We start from the raw sequence: 23,033 nt of genomic DNA on the forward strand, positions 1-23,033 counted from the left end.
AATATCGTGTTAAGTGTTTGTCCTCTTGCTGATGTTGCTGTATAAAATGTAGTAGCTACATTAATAAATTGCCTGTCCGTTAATGTGTTGTGTAAATATATAATCATTCAGAAATTGCTCATCTAGAAAACAATTTTAATTGTATGTACGTATTTTTAGTTGATCTGAGAACACTATAAGATAATGAATTCATATTAAAGCTGCATTTAAAACTATAATCACTTTAACGTGTATTTCTCTGAAAGCCAAAAGTGTTTTTTAATCTAAGTTCGGTCAGTGTTGTTTAGAAGTGTGCGGTGCTGGGAGCCGCTGGTGCGCATGCGCGGTGGTGAATGGCATGAGGAAATCCCGCCGAGTTCACAGCTAGGTCAGCTAACCAGTCGCCGATGTTAGACAGTCATCGAGTTAGTGTCTAATTCAGCCCAAAGTGTGGGAGAAATGTCGTGTTTTTCTTTCCGACAACACACACTGAGCGGTTGGCGTTAGTGCAACAAGTGCCCCGGCTAGATCAGCCGCTCGGTGGAGTTCGCTGGAGTTGAGGGGAGAAAGTAGCTAGCCAAACAGCTAACGGCTGCGGCGCGAGCGGCGTCGTCATGGCGCGCGTGCTCGCGGCCCTACGGAGAGCGCAGAGCAGGACGTTCAGAGTCAGACTCGTTACGGTGGACGCGGACCTGGAGTTCAGCTGCGAGGTGAGGAGTTAGGGGGCTGGGGTGTGAGGAGTGAAGGGTGAGGAGTGAGGGGGCTGGGGTGTGAGGAGTGAAGGGTGAGGAGTGAGGGGGCTGGGGTGTGAGGAGTGAGGGGTGAGGGGGCCCGGTTTCCCCCACAGTGCCGCTGGGGTCCAGTTCACCTCTTATAGTCGTTATAGTTACTCACAGTGGGTCGGACCGGACGGGTGTGTGTGTGTGTGTGTGTGTGTGTGTGGACCGGACGGGGGTGTGTGTGTGTGTGTGTGTGTGTGGACCGGACGGGTGTGTGTGTGTGTGTGTGTGTGTGTGGACCGGACGGGTGTGTGTGTGTGGACCGGACGGGTGTGTGTGTGTGTGAACCGGACGGGTGTGTGTGTGTGTGGACCGGACGGGTGTGTGTGTGTGTGGACCGGACGGGTGTGTGTGTGTGTGTGGACCGGACGGGTGTGTGTGTGTGTGTGGACCGGACGGGTGTGTGGCGCTGGACGTGTGCTACATGTTCTGGACACACACAGGAGTGTCAGCGAGGGGGGTGGTTAGATCAGGGGGGTTAGACCAGTTTGTGTCTAATCTGATCTTCTGTCTGTGAGCTTCATTTTATTTACACATGCCATTCGCTTCTGGGACGCATCACGTGACCTGCTGTGTGCCTTTTCAGTGACTACGCTTGTTGTTGTTTTTAAAATTCATTTGTTTGTTTTTAGCTCAAATGACAGGAAGCGAGTGTCCTGTGACCAACACATTCTTTGTGAGTTAGGTGGAGGTGGTGGAGATGGCAGCACGGGTTCCTCTCTCACGGGTGGTTCTGTCCCTCTCCATCACCCTCTCCGTCTATCCAACTGTCTGCTTCATCCTCTGCCTCTGGTTACCCAGGACTGTCCCAGCCAGAGAGAAAACAGACGTCTGCATTAAGAACTGTCGGTTCTGGCCACACGACCGGATTGTTCAGGCACTTGTTTACATTGTCAGTTTGGACTGTGTTTACTTAAAAAAAAAAGTTTTATTGTGAATTACTTTTTGTAAGTTTTACGGAGCATTTAGTGTGCAGCTGCTAGGATAAATGTAAGTGGTATGGTGCAACTTTACCATCCAACAGGGTGATTGGTCAAAGCTCTGTAGCGAGAAGGAGACCTGCCATTGACTGAAGTGCTTAGAAATGTTCTTGTAACCCAGATGAAGTCTTGTGTTCCAAACCCAGTCCACACACTGCATAGCTGATGCTCCAGGATTCACAATCTGAGCTTTCATTCACAACACTGATATCGTAATCCTCAGTATCTGTTTGAGCAGGTCCAGGATTGATATCCCTGGATTTCAGTAATCGAAGGTAGTTCATGTTTCTAAAAATGTTGATTGTCCACTTTGTCGTGATATCTTACTCTTCGCTAAGGCGAGGTTGGGAAACAGATAGCACATTTATGGTGAGGACTGTAATCTGATGTCACATATTCTATAACATAAATGGATGATACGATAACGTCTAGGTTGAGAGTTGACCTGCTCTCACGTTCTGGGTGTTCTAACGGTCTCCACTTGATGGCAGCATGTCTTCAGAAATATGGATCTTGCTGTAATATTTTTTCTTCCCAGTTGGACCACACATTGGTGGTTTGATGTTTCCCCTCCCTTTGGATACTAGTGAGAATATCACGGCAGTCATGCCAGATTCTAGCATACTCTTCTGTAAGCTGTCGTCTACCTGCTGTTTCGCTCCCCGCGGGGGCATGTTTGAATATTTATGTTCTGCAGCGATGGTGCGTCTGCTTGACTAAAAGCACAGGGAGGTGGTGGTGGTGGTGGGGGGGGGGGGGGGGGGGGGGGTATTAAGCTCATCATATGTAGTGTGGAAGCGTATAATTCTGCCCTGGATCCAGAGGACCCCGGTGAGTGAGTGTTGTTTGGGATGCCCCCCCTCCCCAGTGAAGGCTCCATCCTCACAGGTGTTTGGCGGTGGCTGTGTCTGCACTAGCTGGCTAATGTGGAATGTAATTAAGGAGAGACCGAGAGTGCCGGGACTGCACTGCTGCCTGGGTATTTCAGCCTCACATGGAAGATGAATTGATTTTATCAAGTTCATATTTCCCCCTTGTCCCAAAAGAGTGCATCTACCTATGAGACTGAGGTTGAGTAATTGACATAGATTAAGGGTGTGTGTGTGTGTGTGTGTGTGTGTGTGTGTGTGTGTGTGTGTGTGTGTGCGTGTGCACATTTATATGGCTACCTGTGATTAAAGGAGAATGTGCTTTGAGCGAGGCATCACATGTCATATAGGCCTAAATTAATCTGGACCTTAAATGTAGTCTTGGTGTTGGACTGCAGGAGGAAACCTGGTCAAAAACGGCTGATTAGAAAATAATGCAATTTGTAAACCAGAACATCTGCATTCATCACATTTTCAAAATGTTTAAAATAGTGCTGTCAATTCCAGGTTCTGCGATTAAAAGTCCTCACCAGGATTTTGCTCAAGCTTGCTAGATTTTCTAATTAGCAATCCAGGTAAAATTAGTGGAATCAACACAATCCAGGAAGCCTGAGCAAAATCCTGGTGAGGACTAGTTTAAAAGTATCTTCATAATAATAATATCTTCTTAATAATAATCCTTTATTGCATTGGAGTAACTGGTCTTTTAAGTGCTGTTTAATAAATAGCAGTACTGTATTGTCTCATCTCGTACATTTTCTATAAAAACATTGTGTAAGTCCATTTGTAATTGTGCTTGGTATGGTACTGTGTGGACCATGTATACACATCTGCAGCTTAACTCCTAGAACATAATTGCTAATTTCCCTAAATGATGCAGCTGTACCTTGGTGTCGGCGGAGAGTGTCGGCGGAGAGTGTCGGCGGAGAGTGTCGGCGGAGAGTGTCTGTGTCGGAGGAGAGTGTCTGTGTCGGCGGAGAGTGTCGGCGGAGAGTGTCGGCGGAGAGTGTCGGCGGAGAGTGTCGGAGGAGAGTGTCGGAGGAGAGTGTCTGTGTCGGAGGAGAGTGTCTGTGTCGGAGGAGAGTGTCGGAGTGTCTGTGTCGGAGGAGAGTGTCGGAGTGTCTGTGTCGGTGGAGAGTGTCTGTGGAGAGTGTCGGTGGAGAGTGTCTGTGTCGGTGGAGAGTGTCTGTGTCGGTGGAGAGTGTCTGTGTCGGTGGAGAGTGTCTGTGGATAGTGTCGGGGGAGAGTGTCGGAGGAGAGTGTCGGAGGAGAGTGTCTGTGTCGGTGGAGAGTGTCGGAGGAGAGTGTCTGTGTCGGCGGAGAGTGTCGGAGTGTCTGTGTCTGTGGAGAGTGTCTGTGTCTGTGGAGAGTGTCTGTGTCGGAGGAGAGTGTCTGTGTCGGCGGAGAGTGTCTGTGTCGGTGGGGAGTGTCGGTGGAGAGTGTTTGTGTCGGTGGAGAGTGTCGGCGGAGAGTGTTTGTGTCGGTGGAGAGTGTCGGCGGAGAGTGTCTGTGTCAGTTAAGACTCCTCATTTGCAAGTTGCTCTCTGACATGTTTCCTGTGTTGAGTTGTGTTTGGTTATGCAACTGTGGCTCCTTCAAAAAAAAAAAAAGAGGAGATACCGTTAACGTTCACGAGCTGCAGTAAACATATTGGCTTTGCTTCAATCAATATGTGCTGGTTAGGCAGAAAGCCCATGAAAAGATAATGCTGCTGAGTGTGAGTGGGTCTCGCAGAGCTCATGGTCTTATGCTTTATTTATTTTTCTGTTGCTCTACTGAATTTCCACTGGGGTTTCCAAATTTAAAGTGTTTCATAATCAGATGTGATTTGATCAGTGTGCAGTCATGTGCCTGCCGGACAGGCTTGCAGATGCACTGTCTCCGTCTCTCTGTCTCTCTCTGTCTGTCTCTCTGCCTCGTCCTGCGCGCTTGAAGCTCCAGCGTCTCCAGCCTGTCTTTGGTCTTGGAGGTCCATTAATGTCTGTAGGAGAAACATCACATGTTTAATTGGCCAGACTCTGGATGGCGTGCTGACAGGTGTCCTCATACATAACCAGCAGACCAGATAAACCCACACCTTGAACGCCTGTCGATGTGCTGCTGATGAAGTTCTGATGTAGTACAGCAGATGATCCAGAGACCTGTGCCTGCTTTAACAAAACCAGTGCACTTAACAGCTCACACACAGAGTGGTCACTAGTGCTAGCTTACTAACATGTAGCAGAAAAAGCCCACAGCTGCGTGTATAACAATGGACGGACATCCTAACCGTGCTGAAAATGAGGATGCATCACGGGTTGTTTTAGTGGGCTGTACGTCTTCACAATCTGAGCAGAATGGGCTGCTCACTATTCAGTAGTGACCCTCAGATTTCTTTAGTTTTTTTTGTTTTTTTTTTTTTTGTTCGAGTATTAGTCTATGATTTGTATCGATTTCACACCCTGCAGATTGTTCTGCTCTGGGATTTGTGTTTGAAGGGAAAATGGAGGCAGTCTGAAGAATTAATTTGACCTTGGTTAGGGTAATTGCTTTCCAGTTTAAACTAATGCAGTAGTGTGTAAATTCACTCTTGACGGTTCTCTTTCAACACTACCACTCGCTATTAGTGTGTGGGGAGCAAGTCCCTTGTTTAAACACTTCTCCAAACATAAAGTTTGGGGAATTTATTTTATTTTCCGTATTCCACTTCCAGTCACATTTGTGTATTCAGTGTTTACATTCAGTATTCAGTGTTATTAAATAATTCAGACAAATACTACAACGATTTGCCAGAAATTCTTATGAGAATCAAACATCATTGTCAAATTGTGAGATCACATCTGAAGTGTGTTCTGTCCAATGTGCAGGTGAAATGGAAAGGAAAGGACCTGTTTGAGCTGGTGTGCAGGACGCTGGGCCTGCGGGAGACCTGGTTCTTTGGCCTTCAGTACACCATCAAGGACTCTGTGGCCTGGCTGAAGATGGACAAGAGAGTAAATGAAGCATTACGCTGATATTTCAGATGTTTCCACACACTCCTCACCTGGACTCATTAGACTATAGCCTCTGTTTCTCCAGCGTTTTCTGTATTTGTTCTGTCCGTTAACCTGTGTCTGGGTTTCTGGAAGGTTTTGGATCAGGATGTACCTAAAGAAGAACCTCTTGTATTGAACTTCCTGGCCAAGTTTTATCCTGAAAACGTAGAGGAAGAGCTGGTTCAGGATATCACCCAACACCTCTTCTTCCTTCAGGTGAGGAAGACCCTGGGCTAGCCGTCACACCCACTAAAACCAATTAAATTACCACTACAGCCATGACACCCACTAAACACTGATAAAATTATCACTACAGCTATTACACCCACTAAACACCGATAAAATTATCACTACAGCTATTACACCCACTAAAACCAATTAAATTACCACTACAGCCATGACACCCACTAAACACCGATAAAATTATCACTACAGCTATTACACCCACTAAACACCGATAAAATTATCACTACAGCTATTACACCCACTAAAACCAATTAAATTACCACTACAGCCATGACACCCACTAAACACCGATAAAATTATCACTACAGCTATTGCACCCACTAAACACCGATAAAATTATCACTACAGCTATTACACCCACTAAAACCAATTAAATTACCACTACAGCCATGACACCCACTAAACACCGATAAAATTATCACTACAGCTATTACACCCACTAAACACCGATAAAATTATCACTACAGCTATTACACCCACTAAACACCGATAAAATTATCACTACAGCTATTACACCCACTAAACACCGATAAAATTATCATTACAGCTATTACACCCACTAAACACCGATAAAATTATCACTACAGCTATTACACCCACTAAACACCGATAAAATTATCACTACAGCTATTACACCCACTAAACACCGATAAAATTATCACTACAGCTATTACACCCACTAAACACCAATTCAACTGTCGCCACAGCTATTACATCAGTTAACCCATTAAAGCAGCTATTATCCCACCTAAACATCAATTTACCCATTACTGTATCAATATACCAATTACACTATCGTTACAACTCTTGCTCTAAAACAGTAGTAGAACTGTAAAAACATCAGGACAACAGCTGCACATCACTCACAATGATAAATGGTGTCACATTCATAAAGAAAATATAGAAGAAACTAGGAAACTGACAGTTTAATCTATTAAGGTATTTCCTCTTGATGGGCACACCAGTCTCATCTTCTAGATTGCTCTTCAATCTTGGTTTGACTGAATAATTGAACACAGCCTGTTGGTTTTAGCGTGATGTCACTCGTGAAACAACACCGTGTCATCAGCTGACATCCTGTTGGTTTTAGCGTGATGTCACTCGTGAAACAACACCGTGTCATCAGCTGACATCCTGTTGGTTTTAGCGTGATGTCACTCGTGAAACAACACCGTGTCATCAGCTGACATCCTGTTGGTTTTAGCGTGATGTCACTCGTGAAACAACACCGTGTCATCAGCTGACATCCTGTTGGTTTTAGTGTGATGTCACTCGTGAAACAACACCGTGTCATCAGCTGACATCCTGTTGGTTTTAGCGTGATGTCACTCGTGAAACAACACCGTGTCATCAGCTGACATCCTGTTGGTTTTAGCGTGATGTCACTCGTGAAACAACACCGTGTCATCAGCTGACATCCTGTTGGTTTTAGCGTGATGTCACTCGTGAAACAACACCGTGTCATCAGCTGACATCCTGTTGGTTTTAGCGTGATGTCACTCGTGAAACAACACCGTGTCATCAGCTGACATCCTGTTGGTTTTAGCGTGATGTCACTCGTGAAACAACACCGTGTCATCAGCTGACATCCTGTTGGTTTTAGCGTGATGTCACTCGTGAAACAACACCGTGTCATCAGCTGACATCCTGTTGGTTTTAGCGTGATGTCACTCGTGAAACAACACCGTGTCATCAGCTGACATCCTGTTGGTTTTAGCGTGATGTCACTCGTGAAACAACACCGTGTCATCAGCTGACATCCTGTTGGTTTTAGCGTGATGTCACTCGTGAAACAACACCGTGTCATCAGCTGACATCCTGTTGGTTTTAGCGTGATGTCACTCGTGAAACAACACCGTGTCATCAGCTGACATCCTGTTGGTTTTAGCGTGATGTCACTCGTGAAACAACACCGTGTCATCAGCTGACATCCTGTTGGTTTTAGCGTGATGTCACTCGTGAAACAACACCGTGTCATCAGCTGACATCCTGTTGGTTTTAGCGTGATGTCACTCGTGAAACAACACCGTGTCATCAGCTGACATCCTGTTGGTTTTAGCGTGATGTCACTCGTGAAACAACACCGTGTCATCAGCTGACATCCTGTTGGTTTTAGCGTGATGTCACTCGTGAAACAACACCGTGTCATCAGCTGACATCCTGTTGGTTTTAGCGTGATGTCACTCGTGAAACAACACCGTGTCATCAGCTGACATCCTGTTGGTTTTAGCGTGATGTCACTCGTGAAACAACACCGTGTCATCAGCTGACATCCTGTTGGTTTTAGCGTGATGTCACTCGTGAAACAACACCGTGTCATCAGCTGACATCCTGTTGGTTTTAGCGTGATGTCACTCGTGAAACAACACCGTGTCATCAGCTGACATCCTGTTGGTTTTAGCGTGATGTCACTCGTGAAACAACACCGTGTCATCAGCTGACATCCTCATCCATAAAGTGCTTCTTCCCTCATTGATTTCCAGGGTTCAGGTTTGGGGTTTAGCTGCATATCCATAACATTTTCTCTCTCTCTCTCTCTCTCTCTCTCTCTCTCTCTCTCTCTCTCTCTCTCTCTCTCTCTCTCTCTCTCTCTCTCTCTCTCTGTCTCTCCTCCCTCGCTCCTCGTTCTTGATGCGTCCCAGACCACCGTGTGCTGCTTTACAAAGCGACCAACTAGCCCGTCTCATATGCAGCCTTCTGTCATGGTGTAAACACCCTGGAGCGCTCAGAGGAACTGAGTTTAACTTGCCTCACGATGCCGAGATGCGCAAGCCAACATCTCAGAGTTGAGATGTGCCGACACAGGCCTAACCCCCCCCCCCCCCCCCCCCCCCCCCCAAGAAGCCAGAGTGTGGATCCCCACCACCCCCCACCCCACCCCGCGGACACACGCAGACCCGTCCGGAGTCTGCCTTCCCGGTCTTCGAAAGCCTCTGCTGACGTCTGCTCTGCTTTCTAAGGTTTAGCCAGCAGCAGAGAGGAGGTTTCTCCTCACCCAAGGCTCTAAATGCAGTAGGGAGCTGCCACTTCAAACGCTGGTCGCACGGAGAACTCCAGCTCAGCCAGCGTGTGCTGCCCATCTTCTTCTCTTCAAAGTGCATCTTCTCCTAAAAGGTTTTTAATAGTGTTATCAGCACATTTATCTGATCCGCACTGTGAGGGTAAGCAGCTGTACTCCGTCATGGTCAGAAGTTTCTCCTCACGGCTGCAAGTTACTGCGACTTTCCTGGCCACTTCCAGGTCCACATTGTTTTGTCCTGCTGTTTTCTACCATGAGGAATCAATGCGCACATTAGAGTCTAACCCTGTCAGTTAGCACTGGCAATACCACCGTTCTCTCTGTCTTTCTCTCTCTCTATCCCCCTCCCTCCTTCACTCTCTCCAGAGAGGAAGGATTTGTTAGTCTCACCATTGATCAAGTAGAACTTGTCAATTATCCATTAGGTTCCTCCACACTTCCTGCAGTGCTGCTGTGTTAAACTGAGGTCCAGATGGAAGTGTGTTCAGTTCCTGTGTGCATCGCTGCAAGCAGCTCTATCAGGATAACACTCAACAGAGCAGCGCTACGTTTAACACAAATGTGTGCGTGTCAGTTCTGGACATTAGTCTGTATTAGACCGCAGGAATCCAAGACCCCCACGTCCTATAATCTTAACAGGCTCACGTGTACCATTTAACTCCGGTGGAGAATGTTCTAGCACACATATGTCAAAGTCAAGGCCCGCGGGCCAGATCCGGCCCGCGAATTGATTATCTATGGCCCCCTGGATGATATTTAATTACTATTAGAACCGGCCCGCAGGCCACAGCCGCCCGCTGGTGTTTTGCACGCACAAACACTACATTCCCCACAACGCAACGGTAACCCGCGAAGTCACTGCAGCGCACACAAGCGGCAAAGGTCCGCTCTGCGAAAATGACGTAATCGCAGTGGCTCCGCCCGTGGGCGAGGGCGTCGCGCGCTGTCGATTCGCGAGGTCGTGCACCTCTCGAATTTTGTAACGTTGTGCGCACCAGCACGTTAAACTTAATTAAGTTAAATTTTTATACATATATTCGAAATGATTCGACATAATTCGCTTTTATTCACATTATTTAATGGTTGTTTATTTTCAGAACGCCCAATCTTAACGTCTTCACGTTCTCTCATGTTTCGTCCTGGAATTACAAGAGGCTCGTATTTGTTAACTGTTCAGTCAGACAGATATTTGTTGTGAAACAAAGTAATTACAATTTCAAGCATTTTCAAGTACTTTAGCCTAAATTCCAGCACTTTTCAAACCTTTATTACTTTATTCATTTAATGTACAGGACATGTTTTCTTTGAAGGAAGTTTGTTTTTATCTGTTTGCTTGTTGAAAAATGTTTTCACTTGAAATTACTGACAGATCCATAAGAAAGTATTGCTTTATTCATTTAAGCATTAAATAATAAACACTGTGTTAGGTCTTGGTTCAATAGGCTATGTGCAATCATTTCAATGTTTTAATAAACATTGAACCAGTCCGGCCCTCGGCTTGTAGCAAATTTGGTTTTTTGGCCCTCGGTGCATTTGACTTTGACATCCCTGTTCTAGCAGGTTCAGGGTTGAATCCTGGGATGGGCTCTCCGGTCCTGATTCCCTGGGCCCCGTGTCTGTAGGGACGTGTTGAGCATGTGCGTTTGAGACACAGACCGTATATATAAGTGGACTGGACGACGCAAGTGAAAAGTGAAGCCTCCGTGAGTCAGCTGCCCTCTAGTGGCTGGCTGCAGTACAACTTTTAACCCCGCCCATTCCCATGTAAGTGAACGGGCCAGACGAGAAACTTTGAATTTTTATTACACGTAAAATAAGTTTTTTGAGCAGTTATATTTTGTCAATTTTATAACACCCCATTGCGTTAGTATCTCTCCCAGTGTTTTTCTCTACGATAAACAGATTTTATAGAAGTTATTAAGCGTTATTTAAAGGGGTGTGGTGATAAGGTGATTGACAGTTAATAGCTGCGTTAGTTGACATCTAATACCAGACGCTCAAACGTGAACGCGCTCAACAACAAAACTCTCTACAGCAAAACTCTCGACAGCAGTATTAAAACATTTTACCTTTGTTTATTTTGTAAAACGTCAAAAGTGTCTATACTGGTGGGCGTATCCTAACGGATGTTGGGGCGGAGATACGGTCTCTGGCGGAGATACTGTCCTGCCTACCGGTTCTAATGCGCATGCTCTGGCTCCAATTTTCATCTACTGCACAAGCGCATCCAAGATGGCGGTGTACGTGCGGTCATCTAGGTGGCTTCAAAAGTTCACAATGGGAGTCAGCGGTGACGTACCGTCCATTATATGTACGGTCTCTGGTTTGACACCACCTCTTCTGGATCTGATGGTATCAGGGACGGCCTCTCCTCCCGTGCAACGCTGCCACTGTCGGCTTGTCTATCTGCTCGCAAACAGAACTTTACTGGACAGCCTTCAAGTCAGAACTGTAGTGAAGTACACAAAGATTCCAGAGAAACAGGACATTTGGGTCCTTCATCAGCCCAAAGTGCTTCTGGAAGACGTTATAGGTGGTGGAACCAGTTTACATTAGAAAACGCAGATTTTAAAATCATACTATTCATTTCATAGGGCTATTTTTCTTTGAGTTTCCTAACTTCATTGCTACCATAGCAACAACTGGCAGTGCAAACGGATACGTCATTAATTCAGTGTCCATTAACATTAAAATGGCTTGAACTACAGCAAAAAACAAATTCTTAATTCTGATGGTTCAAAAGAGTTCAACAAAACAATCAACGGGCCGTCTCATGGGTTCTCTGATGTAAACACCATTACATCTCCTGCAACAAATACAGTAAAGAAGTCCAGCAGTAATGCAGGATAATGATTTATCCTTGTTTGTGCTAGCTAGTTTAGTGGCTGTGTTTATATACAACACATGTGGAATGCTTGCAGGGTACAGTACCCCAGTTATCTGTCACGTATAACAGCCTTGATGAGCACGTCTTTGATGTTTGGAGATTAGTGGAGAGGCCCGTCTGCACAAACATGTCGTCTCTGTCTCATCCTGGAGGATTCGGGTGTGTTGATGTATTAGGAACGTTAGGAACTGTTTGCAGGACGATAATCCTTTTTGTCTTAACAGCAGACCAGGCACAAGACGAGCAAACACATCACTTATGAATGAATGAATGAATGTTCGATTTATATAGCGCCTTTCAGAATACCCAAGGCGCTTTACAATTTTAACACAGGTACAAGTCACAGACAACCAATCACACACACACTGGCGAGAAGCGGCTCTATAGGACATGCACAGATATGAAAACGCTCCCAGACATGAAACACGAGGAAGTATTCATTCTTATGGCAAATGTGCTTAATAAGTGTGAGTGAGTGAGCGATGGCCCTCCCCTGTGTCTCCTGTCTGCTCATTCTGTGTGCTCCACACGCCGGATCTAGTTGGCCCACAACTTCTTGCAGGACACAGACTACGATGACTGACTGTATCACCATAAAATTAAGAAAAATTAAAGTGTTAACTGTTTCCATCCATCCATCTGGGAATAGGAGCATGGTGATTGTATTCAGGAAGCAGTGTGTGTATGGGAGTCTCCTCTGGAATATGGAGCAGGCTTCTCCCTCTCACAGGCTGTACCTCCCCTCCTGGGGTCCATTAAGCAGCCGTGGGGCTACTGCTGTGCGTCTCTCAGTTCAGAGACGATGGACGCGCTCAGGGAATGTGCTGGAATATTCTGGGTTTTTTGTGTGTGTAAATGATGTCTGGGTAAAGAATGATGCAGCAAGAAAAGCCTGAAAATCCTGCTATCTAAATCCTGCTATCTAAATCCTGCTATCTCCTCCGCTCAGGAAGTGGTGATACCGTGACATCACATGGGGTTGGCTAGTGGTGGTCCTTTAGCAGCGGGTGTCCAGCATTCTGCGGCCATTAGAACATTACGTGGGGTTTCATGTGGGGTTCCTCTCTGTGTTCTGTAACGTCTCGCTGTGTCCTCCACCAGGTCAAGAAGAAGATTCTGGAGGAGGTGGTCTACTGTCCCCCAGAAGCCTCCGTGCTGCTGGCGTCGTACGCCGTCCAAGCCAAGGTCAGGCCTCCCAAAAACCACTCTGCATTTTTTTAATGTTTGTAACTTTCTTTCTCTCCTCTCATTTCTCTTCCTCTCTCTGTCATTAAAACCTTTTTGTCATTTCCTCACAATATGTTTCTACGGTTCACATCGTTCCTTTCTCTGCCGTCTATTGTGGACATGAAAGAGTTTCAGCAGATGCTGCCTGATTGACAGTTGCAGGGCTCAGAGAGCAGGTGGTTTATCTCAAAGCTCTTGACTAAGTGCACACGCATCACCTTGTGCCAATTTAGAGACCCCCCCCAAACACCCCCCCCCCCCCCCCCCCGTTCCTGGAACCCACTACCGCTGCTTAAGCCTCCAATCAAACACAGCCCAAAAGTCTCTTCCTTCGTTCTCTCTCTCTCTCTCTCTCTCTCTCTCTCACACGCACTCCCTGTCTCACTATCTTTATCTCCACTCCTTCTCTGTCCTCCCTCTCTCCCCCCTCTTTTCTTTGTCTCCTTTTCCTCTTTATTGCTCCCTATCACTCCACATCTCTCTCTCCCTCTCTCTCTCTCTCTCTCTGGTCAGTGCGGTGAGATCAGGCACAGACGATATAACAGGAATCAGCTCCAGTTTGGTTCTGCTGCTGTTTCTGTTTACTCCATCCACTCTGAGAGGAGGAGAGGAGAGGAGAGAGGAGGAGAGGAGAGGAGAGAAGAGAGGAGGAGAGGAAGAGAGGAGAGGAGGGGAGAAGAGGGGAGGAGGAGAGGAGGGGAGGAGAGAAGAGAGGAGAGAAGAGAGGAAGAGAGGAGACCCCGGGTGCCTCTTCATGCTTCCTGTGGTTTTACCATTAACTTGAGACTGACCATTAGTTACCAGTTAGATCTGCACCTGCAGCAGGATGCACTAAAGATATTGATTCATCAGAGGAAGAGCAAGCTGGGAGCTGAGGGAGTGTGTGTGTGTGTGTGTGTGTGTGTGTGTGTGTGTGTGTGTGTGTGTGTGTGTGTGTGTGTGTGTGTGGTGGTGTGTGTGTGTGTGTGTGTGTGTGTGTGTGTGTGTGTGTGTGTGTGTGTGTGTGTGTGTGTGTGTGTGTGTGTGTGTGTGTGTGTGTGTGTGTGTGTGTGTGTGTGTGTGTGTGTGTGTGGTGGTGTGTGTGTGTGTGTGTGTGTGTGTGTGTGTGTGTGTGTGTGTGTGTGTGTGTGTGTGTGTGTGTGTGTGTGTGTGTGTGTGTGTGTGTGTGTGCGTGCGGTGGTGCGTGCTGTTTCCCCATCCAGAGTGGAGACGGCACGGCTGCCCCGGTTACCACTACACACCTGACGGTTGGGAGTGTGTGGCAGAGAGGACTGGGTGAGGAGGAAGAGAGGGAGGGAGGGAGAAGGAGAGAGGAGAGACGGACATCAGAGAGGAGGTGGGGGGGGGGTGGGGGGGGTGAGGAAGTGACTACCAGAGGACAAAAGGGAAATGGAGATATCTCTCTTTTACAAGCTACCAGCTGTTTTCGGCAACATATTTTCTCTCTCTCTCTCTTTCTCTCTCTCTCTCTTTCTCTCTCTTTCTCTCTCTCTCTCTCTGTTCTCTCCCCACTCTCTCTCTCTCTCTCTCTCTCTCTCTCTCTCTCTCTCTCTCTCTCTCTCTCTCTCTCTCTCTCTCTCTCTCTCTCTTCTCTCCCTCCTTCTCACACCTTAAGTAACTGAACTATAATTCCAGTTTTTGCTGCTTTGGCCCTCTAGTCCGTAACAGTGGATTTGAAATGCTCCGTTCAGACAAGGGCACTTCGACCGCAGAGGTCTACGGTTCCTACTGCAGAGGTCTACGGTTCCTACTGCAGAGGTCTACGGTTCCTACTGCAGAGGTCTACGGTTCCTACTGCAGAGGTCTACGGTTCCTACAGCAGAGGTCTACGGTTCCTACTGCAGAGGTCTACGGTTCCTACTGCAGAGGTCTACGGTTCCTACTGCAGAGGTCTACGGTTCCTACTGCAGAGGTCTACGGTTCCTACTGCAGAGGTCTACGGTTCCTACAGCAGACGCCCCCCGCTCCCACCGCACCCCCCACCCCCCGCACGCTGCACGCTCCCCACGTTCCCCACGCCTCTGTGCACGGCTGCACGGCATCTGCCTGACGAGGGCTCTGAGGAGGCAGCGTACGCCCGCCCGCCCCTCCCCGCCCCCCCCAGCACACCTCCCCCCCACCCCAGTTGACGTTCATAATTAAGACCGAGAGGTGCGGTTTGTCAGCGATTGTTTTGGGCTTTAGCGCTCAGCCTCACACACACATAACCAAACGTCCCTGAGAAACTGAACACTGTTTGTATTTGCGAGAGGAGAACAGGTGCCTGGTCACGTCTTGAACACAACGGCACACGAGAAAGACCCCAAATCAGAGGGTAGATGCTCCTTTCTCACATTAATGTCCAAGTGTTTCAGTGCTTTCTTGTTTTGATTGTGTCTTCAGTATGGTGACTATGACCCAAACGTGCACACACCAGGCTTCCTGGCCCAGGAGGAACTTCTGCCCAAGAGGGTAAGCGCACCAAAACCTCCTCCCTGAACTCTACTAACGGAGACATTTTGGGCAACACTGTGATGTGTGTTCCTACATACTGATATACTGCAGTATGCCTAGAGGACGTCCTGCCTTATTTTCAGCCACATTAATTCTGAGACTCTCAGCTAAATTCTCTGATTCAAAAACACCCACCGAACATTTATGTGCAACGTTAGTAAGCAGTTTGATGAGCTACAGGGCTTCAGTGGCTTGCAACAGATATTGCATATTGCAGCCTTTTGCGATATATTCAGTATTGTGAAAGTCAGTACCGTGATAATGATTAATACTCGATATATAGTAAGTATTTTGTATATATTGTATTGCAAGCCCATTGCCTTAATCAGCTTGTGATACAGCTGCTGGTATGAAACCTGCCTGATCCTCAGTGTTAGAGGCACTGTGGCTTCTGTTCTGTGGTCTCGCGAGAGCGCCACTCATTTACCCTGCATGAGGAGGACATCTAACAGCACCCGTCCTGCTGCTGTCGAGACCCTGTCTCTGGCGGGACCCTGTCTCTGGCGGGACCCTGTCTCTGGTGGGACCCCGTCTCTGGTGGGACCCCGTCTCTGGCGGGACCCTGTCTCTGGCGGGACCCTGTCTCTGTGTCTCTGGCGGGACCCTGTCTCTGGCGGGACCCTGTCTCTGTGTCTCTGGCGGGACCCTGTCTCTGGCGGGACCCTGTCTCTGTGTCTCTGGCGGGACCCCGTCTCTGTGTCTCTGGCGGGACCCCGTCTCTGGCGGGACCCTGTCTCTGTGTCTCTGGCGGGACCCCGTCTCTGGCGGGACCCCGTCTGGCGGGACCCCGTCTCTGTGTCTCTGGCGGGACCCTGTCTGGCGGGACCCCGTCTCTGTCGTGCCCCCGTCTCTGGTGGGACCCTGTCTCTGGCGGGACCCCGTCTCTGGCGGGACCCTGTCTCTGGCGGGACCCTGTCTCTGGCGGGACCCTGTCTCTGTGTCTCTGGCGGGACCCTGTCTCTGGCGGGACCCTGTCTCTGGCGGGACCCTGTCTCTGGCGGGACCCTGTCTCTGTGTCTCTGGCGGGACCCTGTCTCTGTGTCTCTGTCTGACCTTCCCTGAGCTGAGCTCCCTTCTTTCCAGGTGATTCATCTCTACCAGATGACTGCTGAAATGTGGGAAGAGAGAATCACTGTCTGCTACGCTGAGCATAGAGGCAGGACCAGGTATCTCACACACACACACACACACACACACACACTCTCTCTTTCTCTCTCTACACTTCAGGACCTCTCTCTGTATTGAGAGACTTCTACTCAGAGTTTTCAGGATGTTGAAACCATCACTGACACTTTTGCTGCTTTTAATACCGCTACACTGAGCAGTAGACTAGCCTAGTGGTGTACGTAGACTAGCCTAGTGGTGTGTGTAGACTAGCCTAGTGGTGTACGTAGACTAGCCTAGTGGTGTACGTAGACTAGCCTAGTGGTGTGTGTAGACTAGCCTAGTGGTGTGTGTAGACTAGCCTAGTGGTGTGTGTAGACTAGCCTAGTGGTGTACGTAGACTAGCCTAGTGGTGTACGTAGACTAGCCTAGTGGTGTACGTAGACTAGCCTAGTGGTGTGTGTAGACTAGCCTAGTGGTGTGTGTAGACTAGCCTAGTGGTGTACGTAGACTAGCCTAGTGGTGTGTGTAGACTAGCCTAGTGGTGTACGTAGACTAGCCTAGTGGTGTGTAGACTAGCCTAGTGGTGTGTGTAGACTAGCCCATTCTTGTGTAGACTAGCCTAGTGGTGTGTGTAGACTGGCCCAGTGGTGCGTGCCCATATTAGCGTATCATGCATGCATGTACACACACACACACACACACACACACACACACACACACACACACACACACACACACACATGTGTGTGTGTGTACAGATTCCCTTGCACTCAGAAACTGCTTATGATCTGCAAAGTTTGTTCAGCAACTTCAGTGTCTTTCATACCATCTCATTTTGGATTCCTGAGCTTCGCTAGCTAAAATTCTCCTCATTAAGGTTTTGGTGGTGAATAGATTTTGTGTTTGTGCATAACCTCTCACTTTCTCTTTCTCTCTCTCTCTCTCCATCACATGACTTCTCTCTCCTCTGTTTGTTGCAGGGAAGAGGCAGAGATGGAGTATTTAAAAATAGCCCAGGATTTGGAGATGTATGGTGTCAATTACTTTTTCATTAGGGTAAGAGCGCCCCTTCTCATGCACACGTGTAAGGATGCTGTGAGCTCTCCCCAAGATCAGCCTGCTGTAGTCATTACTGCCGCGCTCCGCGTCCAACGTCTCCTGTTAACGCTGACCTAATCTACACCGCGTTCAATCACCACACGCTCACCCAACATGTTGGAGAAATCCATAAACCAGGAATGTAGAACACGCTTCTACCACTGCTGTTTTAAATCTTTCCACAGTGAGCAGTGTATTAATGTTTTTTATTTATTTTTCGAGGCTGCTGTGACCTTTTCATGCGTCAGGAAGCAGCCGTTTGTGCCAGGTGTGTGGTGCTGAACGCTGTGGTGCTGAACGCTGTGGTGCTGAACGCTGTGGTGTTGAACGCTGTGGTGTTGAACGCTGTGGTGCTGAACACTGTGGTGCTGAACACTGGTGTTAAACACTGTGGTGCTGTACACTGTGGTGTTGTACACTGTGGTGTTGTACACTGTGGTGTTGTACACTGTGGTGTTGTACACTGTGGTGCTGTACGCTGTGGTGCTGTACGCTGTGGTGCTGTACGCTGTGGTGCTGAACGCTGTGGTGTTGAATGCTGTGGTGTTGAACGCTGTGGTGTTGAACGCTGTGGTGTTGAACACTGGTGTTAAACACTGTGGTGCTGTAGACTGTGGTGCTGTACACTGTGGTGTTGTACACTGTGGTGTTGAACGCTGTGGTGCTGAACGCTGTGGTGCTGAACGCTGTGGTGCTGAACGCTGTGGTGCTGAACGCTGCGGTGTTGAACGCTGCGGTGCTGTACGCTGCGGTGCTGTACGCTGCGGTGCTGTACGCTGCGGTGCTGTACGCTGCGGTGCTGTACGCTGCGGTGCTGTACGCTGCGGTGCTGTACACTGCGGTGTTGTACACTGTGGTGCTGAACACTGTGGTGCTGTGTCTGCTCCTGATTGATGGCTGTCAGAATAAGAAGGGGACGGACCTGCTGCTGGGGGTTGATGCATTGGGCCTGCACATCTACGACCCCAACAACAAACTGACGCCCATCATCTCCTTCCCCTGGAACGAGATACGAAACATCTCCTACAGCGACAGAGAGGTGTGTGTACACCAACACCACCCACACCACCACCATCACCACCCACACCACCACCACCACCACACCCCATCACCACCACACCCCATCACCACCACAGCTCACACCACCACCACCCACACCCACCCACACCACCACCCCCCACACCACCACCACCATCATCCAGGCATGAAAATCTGTCACCTTGACTTAAATAAGCAATCAGAGCACTTCCGAAATCGTCAATTTCAATGACACAGTGGCCAGCAAAATCCGCCCAGATCCATCATAGAAGCCAAATTGCGTTCAATCATACGAACGTTCTTCATTCATGTTGTGAAGCAGGACCGAGTGCTGTCTACACCGGGGATAAGACAGAAGAGCGAACATACCACTACATTTACCACATCGTACATTTACCACTACATTTACCACATCGTACATTTACCACTACATTTACCACATCGTACATTTACCACTACATTTACCACATCGTACATTTACCACTACATTTACCACATCGTACATTTACCACTACATTTACCACATCGTACATTTACCACTACATTTACCACATCGTACATTTACCACTACATTTACCACATCGTACATTTACCACATCGTACATTTACCACATCGTACATTTACCACATCGTACATTTACCACTACATTTACCACATCGTACATTTACCACTACATTTACCACATCGTACATTTACCACATCGTACATTTACCACATCGTACATTTACCACATCGTACATTTACCACTACATTTACCACATCATACATTTACCACCACATTTACCACATCGTACATTTACCACATTTACCACATCGTACATTTACCACCACATTTACCACATCGTACATTTACCACTATATTTACCACATCGTACATTTACCACTATATTTACCACATCGTACATTTACCACCACATTTACCACATCGTACATTTACCACCACATTTACCACATCGTACATTTACCACCACATTTACCACATCGTACATTTACCACTACATTTATCACATCCTACATTTACCACATCGTACATTTACCACTACATTTACCACATTGTACATTTACCACCACATTTACCACATCGTACATTTACCACATCGTACATTTACCACTACATTTACCACATCGTACATTTACCACCACATTTACCACATCGTACATTTACCACTACATTTACCACATCGTACATTTACCACTACATTTACCACATCGTACATTTACCACATCGTACATTTACCACCACATTTACCATATCGTACATTTACCACTACATTTATCACATCTTACATTTACCGCATCGTACATTTACCACCACATTTACCACATCGTACATTTACCACCACATTTACCACATCGTACATTTACCACTACATTTACCACATCGTACATTTACCACCACATTTACCATATCGTACATTTACCACCACATTTACCACATCGTACATTTACCACATCGTACATTTACCACCACATTTACCACATCGTACATTTACCACCACATTTATCACATCGTACATTTACCACATTGTACATTTACCACATCGTACATTTACCACATTGTACATTTACCACTACATTTACCACATCGTACATTTCCCAGTGGATTTAATTGGGTGATTAATGGTTTCAATCGTTTTCATATTCTGCTCCAGTGGAGTTGTCCCACTCTTCCCCAGTTAGTCAGCAGAAGTTCTCTTCTTCTTCCTCAGTGGCTGGTTTGTTTGCTAGTTGCTTATCTTGAACATAAGTGATTCTCCATCACATTCCTGTAGCGGGCAGCATTATCCATTCATTCGGCATCTTAAAGCAGGTGGCCAGTCATAGCGCAGACAGAGCAGGGCGTGGCCTTTTCTCGTCCGCTCTCAACCAGCTCGGAAAATCGCACAAGCTACCCTGTCGTAGCGTGAAGTATTCAGACCCTGTGTGTGTCTCCTCCTCTGAGCTGTAGAGCATCTGTGGTGAGAACTTCCTCACGGTGTCTCTTCTCATGTTCACAGTTTGCTATTAAACCCCTGGACAAGAAAGCTGACGTCTTCAAATTCAACTCCTCCAAACTGAGGGTGAACAAGCTGGTGAGTCTCTTCACACTCGGGCCAACGGACCCGTCACCTCTGGCACTCCCAGAACATGGCGAGAGTGTTTCCCAGGGTGTGGATTAAAGATAGCCCTGGGTCAAGTTTCTAAGTTGCTGCAAATTCTCCATTGAAAATGCCTCTTGGTCCATAGCTTAATCTGTTGTTAATCTCTGCCTGGGAAAGGAGCCCAGAAGGGGCCTAATCCCTAACAGGATTTGTGGGAGGAAGAGCGTACGTGAGCGAGGCTGGTTTGTGAGGTGCTCTTGTGTTCTGGGGCAGATTCTGCAGCTCTGCATCGGCAACCACGACCTGTTCATGCGGAGACGCAGGGTGGACTCGCTGGAGGTGCAGCAGATGAAGGCACAGGCCCGGGAGGAGAAGGCACGCAAACAGGTGGAGTATGTGTAGGGGGAGTATGTGTAGGGGGAGTATGTGTAGGGGGAGTATGTGTAGGGGGAGTATGTGTAGGGGGAGTATGTGTAGGGGGAGTATGTGTAGGGGGTGTATGTGTAGGGGGTGTATGTGTAGGGGGTGTATGTGTAGGGGGTGTATGTGTAGGTGGAGTATGTGTAGGTGGAGTATGTGTAGGTGGAGTATGTGTAGGTGGAGTATGTGTAGGGGGTGTATGTGTAGGGGGTGTATGTGTAGGTGGAGTATGTGTAGGGGGCGTATGTGTAGGGGGCGTATGTGTAGGGGGAGTATGTGTAGGGGGTGTATGTGTAGGTGGAGTATGTGTAGGTGGAGTATGTGTAGGTGGAGTATGTGTAGGGGGTGTATGTGTAGGGGGTGTATGTGTAGGGGGTGTATGTGTAGGGGGTGTATGTGTAGGGGGTGTATGTGTAGGGGGTGTATGTGTAGGGGGTGTATGTGTAGGGGGTGTATGTGTAGGTGGAGTATGTGTAGGTGGAGTATGTGTAGGTGGCGTATGTGTAGGGGGAGTATGTGTAGGGGGAGTATGTGTAGGGGGAGTATGTGTAGGGGGAGTATGTGTAGGTGGGCGTATGTGTAGGTGGGCGTATGTGTAGGTGGGCGTATGTGTAGGGGGAGTATGTGTAGGGGGAGTATGTGTAGGGGGAGTATGTGTAGGTGGAGTATGTGTAGGTGGAGTATGTGTAGGTGGAGTATGTGTAGGGGGTGTATGTGTAGGGGGTGTATGTGTAGGGGGTGTATGTGTAGGGGGTGTATGTGTAGGGGGTGTATGTGTAGGGGGTGTATGTGTAGGTGGAGTATGTGTAGGGGGTGTATGTGTAGGGGGTGTATGTGTAGGGGGTGTATGTGTAGGTGGAGTATGTGTAGGGGGCGTATGTGTAGGGGGCGTATGTGTAGGGGGCGTATGTGTAGGGGGCGTATGTGTAGGGGGCGTATGTGTAGGGGGCGTATGTGTAGGGGGCGTATGTGTAGGTGGAGTATGTGTAGGTGGAGTATGTGTAGGTGGAGTATGTGTAGGTGGAGTATGTGTAGGGGGTGTATGTGTAGGGGGTGTATGTGTAGGTGGAGTATGTGTAGGTGGAGTATGTGTAGGGGGTGTATGTGTAGGGGGTGTATGTGTAGGGGGTGTATGTGTAGGGGGTGTATGTGTAGGGGGTGTATGTGTAGGGGGAGTATGTGTAGGGGGAGTATGTGTAGGGGGAGTATGTGTAGGGGGAGTATGTGTAGGTGGAGTATGTGTAGGTGGAGTATGTGTAGGGGGTGTATGTGTAGGGGGAGTATGTGTAGGGGGAGTATGTGTAGGGGGAGTATGTGTAGGGGGAGTATGTGCAGGGGGAGTATGTGCAGGGGGAGTATGTGCAGGGGGAGTATGTGCAGGGGGAGTATGTGCAGGGGGAGTATGTGCAGGGGGAGTATGTGCAGGGGGAGTATGTGCAGGGGGAGTATGTGCAGGGGGAGTATGTGCAGGGGGAGTATGTGCAGGGGGAGTATGTGCAGGGGGAGTATGTGCAGGGGGAGTATGTGCAGGGGGAGTATGTGCAGGGGGAGTATGTGCAGGTGGAGTATGTGCAGGTGGAGTATGTGCAGGGGGAGTATGTGCAGGGGGAGTATGTGCAGGGGGAGTATGTGCAGGGGGAGTATGTGCAGGGGGAGTATGTGCAGGGGGTGTATGTGCAGGGGGTGTATGTGCAGGGGGTGTATGTGCAGGGGGTGTATGTGTAGGTGGAGTATGTGTAGGTGGAGTATGTGTAGGGGGTGTATGTGTAGGGGGAGTATGTGTAGGGGGTGTATG

At 48.1% G+C, this 23,033-nt stretch overlaps 2 protein-coding genes across 3 annotated transcripts in view; both read left to right on the forward strand.

Moving 5' to 3' along the window:
* Window positions 1-331: 331 nt before the first annotated feature.
* The window catches only part of nf2a (NF2, moesin-ezrin-radixin like (MERLIN) tumor suppressor a), a 42,226-nt gene continuing 19,524 nt past the window's right edge, over window positions 332-23,033 (forward strand). The window contains exons 1-10 of one of the 2 annotated variants that reach the window (XM_076989959.1): window positions 332-689; window positions 5,454-5,579; window positions 5,715-5,837; window positions 12,875-12,958; window positions 15,383-15,451; window positions 16,577-16,659; window positions 17,581-17,656; window positions 18,603-18,737; window positions 20,735-20,809; window positions 21,092-21,205. In XM_076989959.1, the coding sequence (XP_076846074.1) occupies window positions 594-689; window positions 5,454-5,579; window positions 5,715-5,837; window positions 12,875-12,958; window positions 15,383-15,451; window positions 16,577-16,659; window positions 17,581-17,656; window positions 18,603-18,737; window positions 20,735-20,809; window positions 21,092-21,205 (981 nt within the window). In that variant the 5' untranslated portion in view covers window positions 332-593. Of the gene's footprint in view, window positions 690-1,322; window positions 1,651-5,453; window positions 5,580-5,714; window positions 5,838-12,874; window positions 12,959-15,382; window positions 15,452-16,576; window positions 16,660-17,580; window positions 17,657-18,602; window positions 18,738-20,734; window positions 20,810-21,091; window positions 21,206-23,033 lie in introns of those variants that run through there. The other variant, XM_076989958.1, reaches the window with a different exon arrangement.
* Window positions 2,519-5,447, forward strand: LOC143491169 (uncharacterized). The gene is made up of 2 exons (XM_076989965.1): window positions 2,519-2,808; window positions 3,488-5,447. The coding sequence occupies exons 1-2, from the start codon at window positions 2,798-2,800 to the stop codon at window positions 4,125-4,127; spliced, it is 651 nt and encodes a 216-aa protein (XP_076846080.1). The 5' UTR covers window positions 2,519-2,797; the 3' UTR covers window positions 4,128-5,447.

The sequence above is a fragment of the Brachyhypopomus gauderio genome, unplaced genomic scaffold (genome assembly GCF_052324685.1).
Source record: "Brachyhypopomus gauderio isolate BG-103 unplaced genomic scaffold, BGAUD_0.2 sc71, whole genome shotgun sequence".
Classification (NCBI taxonomy): domain Eukaryota; kingdom Metazoa; phylum Chordata; class Actinopteri; order Gymnotiformes; family Hypopomidae; genus Brachyhypopomus; species Brachyhypopomus gauderio.